Here is an 8,072-nt window from a genome sequence, read left to right as displayed (position 1 = left end):
ACTCCCGACACGGCAGCGCTGTGGCTGGGCCGCCAGTCCGCTGGGTAAGGAGAAGTTCTGGCCTGCAGTTCCCGCCTTCTTTCTTCCCTCCCAAATGTCGAGGCCAGAAGGAAAAGGGGCCATCGGTCCCCGCAGAACCGCCCAGCGCTGGGCGAGCGGCGCGGGCGGGCTGCTGCGCAGCGGGCGCCCTGGGCCGCGGGGAGGCCCCAGGCTCTAGGTCAACCGCCTTCCTGGAGGTCAGTCCCGCTCGGCCCAGCGCGTCTGTTTGTCTTTTTTCCTCCTCTCCACCCTTCCCAGCCATCATTGCCCCAGTGTGCACCGTTTTCCTTTTCTCAAGTGACTCATCCTTCCTGGGTGAGGAACACATTTTCCTCCTGTGAGTAATTTTTTTTTTTTTTTTTTAAATTTAAAGATGACCGGTAAGAGGATCTTAACCCTGGACTTGGTGTTGTCAGCACCACGCTCTCCCAAGTGAGCGAACCGGCCATCCCTATATAGGGATCCGAACCTGCGACCTTGGTGTGCCGGCCCTTCCTGTGAGTATTTCTATGGCTTACATTTGGGGCCGCTGAATGACCTTGGGTAACTCATGGGACCTTCTGGGCCTATGAAAAAAGGGAGAGGATGATCCCCGGGGCCACTTCTAACGCAGACATTCTAGGACTGCTTTTCTGAAGATGCGTCGGAAATTCGGCACCGAGGACCCAGAGAATGAAGGTGTCCCCTCCCTCCCCACCTCGCCACTGAGGGGACCGAGCTGTGTGCATAAGCACGAAATCACCTGGAAAAGAAGGGCTTTTGGTTCGAGTTTTATATCCAGATGGGGAGGAGACTAATTTTATTCTTTCTTTAGGAGAATTCTGATGTAAGATACCACCTCGGAAAATAAAAGTGAGGTGATCGTGTTTTCTTGCGACACTCTGGCTGATTTTTGCAACAATTCTTTTCAAATTTTGTTCTGCGCACCCACCCTCCTTGCAAAGAATGGCGTGTACATTCCTCCGAGGGCAAAGGCAGGGTGGTGGTGGTGAAGACAGAAGTTGGCCCTGAGTGTAACTCTGCCAACTGTTGGAGGGCGGCGACGGAGGGTGGGCTTTTACGCGGGTTTGGGATCTGATTACCTTTAGTTCGCCTCCGAGGCTGCGTCTTGCGCTAATGGGCGTCTGTCAGTGGAGGGCTCGGGTTTCCCCACTTGCCTCGGATAGGGGAAGCATAGGGACAAACAGCAAGGTGGACCGCTCAGCCAGAAAGAAATATGTCCGGCCTCGAGCTGGGGTGCGGGCTGAAGGGTGGGTGGGCACAGGGGGCTTCTCTCCAGACCTAGGGCGTGGTCGGAGGTCTCAAGACCAGGAGGAGGCGCCACCATTTAAAAGCCCACTGTGACCAGCCTCTCTTTTGCAAAATCCTTCCAGGCACCCAAGGGCTGGGATAGGTTCTGCGACCTCTCTTAGAAAAACTCATTTTTCACACCTAACGTCTGGTCATTCGAAACCAAGCCAAACACCAAAAAGCTTAACATGCCCTCCGCTCTCTACAGTTTATAAAACATTTTTTACTGGCACTAACTCACCTAATTCTGCAAGCCCAAGCAGCAGGCAGACTCGTTCTCATTGTAGAGTCAAGGAAATGGAGATATCCAAAGAAATCAAGCAACTTGTCCAAAGTCACAGGAAATGCTTAATCTCTGGGGCGCCTTCTGCAAAGTCTCTCATTCCACTGTTTCCTGTAATCCCCTCCCATGTAATAGGACCACCCTCCAAGACTTGGCCTGGGCACACTCAGAATGCCCTTCCAACCCCCTCCCCCCGCATTGTTTTATGCTGCAGTCTACACCACCAGGGACACAGGTGGAGTCGGATGGACTCATGACTCTGGAACCTGCTTTCAGATCACATCTTCTTCAGGTCTTCAGGACAGTTTCTCAAGAAACCCACCTTAAAACACGCCCCGCCCCCCCGCACCAGCATTTCATGTTCTCACTACCAAGACTATTCCTATAAACTATGTAAAATAAATAACCTTAAATATAACTCTTAATTGCTTCCAGGTCAACGTTTCCTCATCACTAAACTTTATTGCTTTCCAATCTTTAGGACAAACTCCCCTCGGGACTCCATCCCTTCCGGGAGACATGCCGAGGAAAGCAGCTTCTCCGAGATTCGGCCTTGGCGTCTCGGGCCCTTAGGATGAGCAAGAGTGTCAGGGGGCTCAGAGCCTGGGAGAGAGAAAGGCCTCTGAGGGCTGGGCTGGATCCTCCGAGACAAACCGGGAAGTTTTCCTTCTGCTCGTCGCCCCCTACAGGCCACATCAGCCACCGCAGCGAGAGCCCTGCACAGCCCGTACGTGTATTTGGCTCTACTCTTTTTTCGCCTTTCCCTGGACATCCAGATTCACCCTCTATTCCCCGAGGGACTGGGTGCGGGGACCCCACTCAGGAACTTCGCCCTGTGGACGCTCTAGGGGCCACGGGCTTTGGGACTGGATTGATTTTTTAGAAATGGATGCCGGAGAAAGTGGAAACATGTATAAATTCGTGTGTAGCCGAAAGCTAAAATCCTCCCCATTTAAAAAAAAAAAAAAAAATCAACCTGTGTCCTCCTTTTATTGCAAATAAATCTGCCCCCTTTCTTTAGGTTTCTTTTGTTAAGTGGAATAAAAAGCGGACATCAGTCGTGTTGCTTTTAAATCTCAATGTGAAAGCGAGTTCCAGTGCCTTCCATCGCAGGTACCTGCGTTCGATAACATCAAACGTGGATTTCAAGCGTCCCCCGCCCCACCACTAAGTGCTTGCTTTCATTATTTGTGACATTTACATTTCCCTTTCTGCTCTAAACCTTCGTAGTTTAAAAAGCTTAAACCAAAAGGAGCCTTTCAGGGTGTTTCGCCCAGGCCTATCTTCCTGACACCTGCCAAGATTTTTAAACAGACGTTGGCCGGTTGGGGGGGTCTGTGCCTGAGAGTCTCCTGCCCTCCAAGACATAAAGGAAGGGGACCCTTTCCAGGAGGTAGTTCAAGGGTGAGAAGTGGCTGGATGGAAAGTTGCCGGTGGATCTCTGCTCGTCTGCACCCCGCTGCCTAACGAATGCATCGCTGGAAAAAGCCCTGCGGATCTCAAGCAGCGGCTCGTGGCTGAGTGTCAGGCTGCGGGCGCAGGCTCGGCCGGTATTGCTGCTATGCGCGGAAATATGAGCGAGTAATTTTATAAGTAACAAAGGATCAGGGATGGAATGAGGCCCCTGTTATCCAATGTCATTTAGAAGCCTTGGATCAGCAGCTTCTTGAAGCTAAAAGTGAATTCAAGAAGCCCTGCCTTTCCCTTTTCCCAGGGGTGTCAGCTAAATTTAGAAATAACCTCTATGTGTTTGCACAAATCATGTACCATTTGCTGTTTGTGTAAAAACCGATTAGCCAGACACAACTGTGAAACAACTTGTTACTTTTATAGCTGCAACACACAAACAAATTTAGATCCGTTTAGCTTTCCTTGTAAAAGGAGATTAGAAGGGACCCGCCCGGAGACCGTGTGGTCCATAATCTCTTCTCGATGAAGGTTACTGTTGCTCCTCTAGGCAGTGGTTGATTATCAGGTTCTTGTTTATCAAGTTAAACTCTCTCACCCCCGGCAGCTTGTTTTATTTTAGGACCCTGATCTCGAAGGAATGTTTACTCAGGACACAATAATGTTTACCATCTACCAGGAAAAACAGACTCGGTATTTGCAAGGAAATGTCTTTCAAAGCTACCCTTCGCCTACTCCAGTAGCGAAGAAGACTCAGATCCGCGGTGGAGAGGCATCTCCACGACCAGGGAGGCAAGGTGGACTACAGCGCCAGGGACTGGCCATGTTTAACAAGCAGGACGCCCACAGGGCCGAGCTGACAGTATTGCCAGTCGCTCCGGTTTTAAAAGGCGATTTCACATAAGTAATTGTAACGGCTAAATTAATTACAAAATAATTAAAATTGATGCCGTTTGAGGATATGCTGATGGTGGCGGGAACCGGCTTCCCGCACCAAGATGTTTCATTTCTATTTTAATACTTATTTAAAAAAAAAAAAAAAGGTTGAAACAGCTGAAATGCACGTTTAAAATAATCTGCGAGGATCTCCCCCATTTCTGCCCTACGACCTCGCATTTCACACTAACCTAGCCTAAGGTAAAGGAAAAAGGAGGGAAGAGGTAATGTGCACCTGTTTTCAAAAGGGTATTAAGGCCACCGTTCCTCCACCTTCAGAAAGGCGTCGGTTGGAGGGACGGGAAGCATCTTATTTGAAAGTATTATGAAAATAAAACTATGTATTATCTATCAGGTTGAAATAGATAATACAATCCCACTGCAAAATTTAAAATGCTGTAACATGAAATTTTAAAGCCAACTGGCTTTATTTACCACTTCTAATTAAGAGATGAAAAGTAATTTCAAAAATCTAAGATTTAAATGCTAAAAACAGGAATGTTTGGAATTTACTTACCTTTGAAAGGATAATTGAAATGACCAAGAACTCTCCCTCATTTGAGAAGTTTTCATTGTGGAAGATACTAGTCTGCTCTTTTAAAAAAATTTTTTTTAAACTATGCTGTTGTTTAGAATTAGGTGTTCTGTTTTTTTGTTTTTTTGAATGACAGCCTACTTAATCCATTGAAATGTCTGTTCATTTAGATTTAATGGGTTGTTGATATGAAGGGGGTCATCACCCACATCCCGACGTTAGGTGAAAACTGAATGAAAAATATTAATATGACCTAAATTAGACATACTCTTTCCTTTCTCCAATTAACCTTTTCTTACACTCGAGTTATGAATTAGCAAAGATTAAAGCGGTCATTACTTGAAACTCCTTAATTTTCTGGGAAACATAAGATGCATATACTCTTTAAAAATCTTATCATTTACTTCAGACACCTAAATAAAACACTAGGCTAAGCATTTTAAAAATTTATTTACAAAGTTGTGTACAACACGATGGAATAACATTTAGAATACCATATATATTCATTCATATAGAAACAGACTTTTATAATAGAGTGACACTTTTCGCCTTTTTGAAAATTTCTTTATATTTAAAATCTCCCAACGTCTCTATACTTTCTTTTCTCGGATAAAACTGCGGAGAGTGAACCTTCAAAAAAAATGAAAGTTCAGAGCTCTAAATCTACTGATTTTTTTTCTTAAAAAAATAAAAACCCCCAAAGGAAAGTCAATAATTTTTATACAAATATGTACAAACGATTTCCCTCCCATCCCCACGGTACTGAGAGCAGGCGCCGTCGGGGTGCATTTTTGGAAAATTCGGTTTTCGTTTTACCTGTACGGAAAGCTATTCCCGGCGGGCACGCGGTGAGTTTGCTCGGCCAGCTTAGGTGTGCGCGACAGGGTGGAGGCCACAGAAGGTAGGTTTTGGAGGGTCGGGGGGAGGAAACGGGGGAGAGGCACAGTCCGGGATTGGGCAAGGGGACCGGGACCAGGGCGGGGCGCGCAGCCTGGAAGTACAGCCGACGCCCGAGGCCGCCGCGGGTCCCTGTGTCCCGGCCACAGGCGCGTCCCTATTGCGCTGGCCACTTCGCTTGCGCGGCGGCGGCAGCAGCCGCGGCGGCCGAGGCGGCGGGCTGCAGGAACTGTCCAGAGAGAGGCACGCTCAGGATGGGCGCGATGGTGGCGGTCGTCCGGCTCAGCGACAGCGGCTGGTGCGTGGCCATGAGTGCCGCCGACTGCACGGTCCCGGGCGGCCGCAGGAAGGACTGCCCTGTGCCAGCGCCCCCGCCGCCCCCGGACCCCCCAGTGCCGCCGGCGCCCCCAGCGCCCGCCGCCGAGCCCCCGGGAGCCGCGGGGCCCCCGCCGATGATGTTCTCGATGCTGAACGACGGCCGCGCGCTCGGCTCGGACTTAATGAGCGACGCCGTGGTGCCCGCAGCGCCCGCCGTGCCTGCAGCTGCCGCGGCAGCGCCCAGGCTGTTGAGCTGCAGCTGCAGGCCCGGGCCGAGCTGTGAGCCGAAAGCGGCCGCTTTGCGGCCCAGCTCCCCCGAAGGCAGCAGCGGCACGGCAGGCGGAAGCACTGGAGCTACCGGTGGCAGGGCGTACGGATATTGGAGCGCCGCGGCGGCCGCCGCAGCTGCCGCAGCCGCCGGGTGCGAGTAGGCACCGGCCGCAGCCGCCGGGTGCAGGCCGTAGGGGCGGCCGTAGGGTCCCGCGGCGCCTGCCGCCGCCGCCAGGCTGTAAGCGCCAAAGCTCTGCATCATGAGCGCCGTCTGCTCGCGCAGATGCTCCTGCTGGTGGCGCTTGAAGCGTTTCCGGCGCCGCAGGAAGCTGCCGTTGTCGAACATGTCCTCGGACTGCGGGTCCAGGGTCCAGTAGTTGCCCTTGCCCGGGTTGCCCGGCTCGCGGGGGATCTTGACGAAGCAGTCGTTGAGCGAGAGGTTGTGGCGGATGCTGTTCTGCCAGGCGGGGAACTTCTCCCGGTAGTAGGGGAAGCGGTTACTGATGAACTCGCAGATGCCGCTCAGGGTCAGCTTCTTCTGCGGGCTCTGCAGGATGGCCATGGTGATGAGCGCGATGTAAGAGTAGGGCGGCTTCACCAGGCTGTTCTTAGGTTTGCTCGGGGCCAGGCCGCCCGCCGCACCGCTGCCCGCGCCCGGCCCGCCGCCGCTCGCGCCGCCCTCCTCGCCGCCAGCGCCGCTCTTGCAGCCGTCCGCCTCGGGCGCTCCTGCCTCTCCCCCTGGCCCGGCCGCGGCTCCGGCCGCCTCCTTGGGCAATGCCAGGGGCTGCTGGTGGGGCGTATGAGGCTGTCCATGATGGGATGCCGGCGGCACATCGTCCGCCTCGTCCAGGCGCAGCTCCGGCGGCCCCGCGGGGCTATCGCAACCCGCGTCGCTGTCCTTCTCCTCCAGCCCGTCGTCGCCCTCGCCCACCACATCGATGTCCACGTCCTCGGCCGTTAGCACCGTCTGGCCGGACATGTCGCTGGCGCTGCCGCCGCCGGAGAGGGTCATCCCTCCTCGGGGTTGGTGGAGGCGGCGGGGAGGGAGCAGCAGGCGATGGGGGTCGTCAGGGGCTGCCGCGGAGCTCAGGGGAAGGGAGTTTGGGCGCCCCCGAAAGATGGGGGGGCAGGGACAGGGGCGGGGAGCACAGGAGGCTGAGGGCCCGCCCGGCTCGGCTCACACTCGGCGGCCCCGCATCACGCGGCGCGGGCGCTGCCGTCTGCCCCCCACGGCCGCGCTCCGCGAACTCCTGCGGTCCCTGACGCTCGGTACTAGGCGCTCGCTACCACCACTCCCAGGCCCGGCGGCTTCTCCACGCCGCGCCCCCTCACTTCGCCCGCCTTCTTCGGCCTCTGGCCCAGGCGTGGGGCGCAGGAGCGGTACAGGCGGGCGCGGGACGCCGGGCGCCGAGCAGCTCGGGAGGGCGCGGGCAGGGGCAACCGCGGGGGGAGGGGGCGGGTGTCAGGGACGCCGAAGCCCCGGTAGTCGAAAGTCCCGTTTTAAGGACTGGCCTGATAGATTACTTTCTACTTAAAGATCCAGCGGGAGGCGGGGCCACGTGACCGCGCGTGACGTCAGGGCCGCCGCGGATCTGGCCAAACTCAAGTTGGTTCGCGGAATTGTCAACAAAGGGAGGAGAGACGCGCAACTCCGCACCGCACCGTGCGCCAGCATCCCGCGGGCTCCGAGGACGCTCGGGCCCTCCCGGAGACCCCCGCCCAGGCTGGAGCCGGGCGCGCGGGTCCAGGGAGCGTGTGCGTGTGGGAGTGGGTGGATGGGTGTGAGCGAGTGTGGGCGTGGGCCTGGGAGCGTCCGCCGGACCGTGCGACTCTCCCTGCCTGGCGTCCCCCCCCTCTTCCTGCCCTGTCCGTCCCTCCCCCCCCCCCCCCCCCCCCGCCAACACTCTTTAGACAGAAGTGGGCAACCTAGAACAAGATTCCCAGCCCATTTTTTAAAAAGAAAAACTTCCTAGTCTGTGTTTTCTTTTTTTGTTGTTTGTTTTTAGCTCCCAAGAGTCAGAGCGGTGCGCCCGGCTCCCTCTTGCTAATTAGACTTCAGACCCCCTCCAGCCTCAGTGCTCATTCCGGGGAGGACAC

At 54.6% G+C, this 8,072-nt stretch overlaps 1 protein-coding gene across 1 annotated transcript; it reads right to left on the bottom strand.

The window, feature by feature from the left end:
• Positions 1-5,544: 5,544 nt before the first annotated feature.
• On the bottom strand, positions 5,545-6,987 carry FOXD3 (forkhead box D3). Its single transcript, XM_063103716.1, has one exon. It carries the CDS (start codon positions 6,985-6,987, stop codon positions 5,545-5,547), a length of 1,443 nt encoding a protein of 480 aa, XP_062959786.1.
• Positions 6,988-8,072: the final 1,085 nt, after the last annotated feature.

The sequence above is a fragment of the Cynocephalus volans genome, chromosome 8 (genome assembly GCF_027409185.1).
Source record: "Cynocephalus volans isolate mCynVol1 chromosome 8, mCynVol1.pri, whole genome shotgun sequence".
In the NCBI taxonomy this organism is placed as follows: domain Eukaryota; kingdom Metazoa; phylum Chordata; class Mammalia; order Dermoptera; family Cynocephalidae; genus Cynocephalus; species Cynocephalus volans.
The sequence above is the reverse complement of the archived record's forward strand: the minus strand, read 5'-3'. Positions and strand labels throughout refer to the sequence as shown.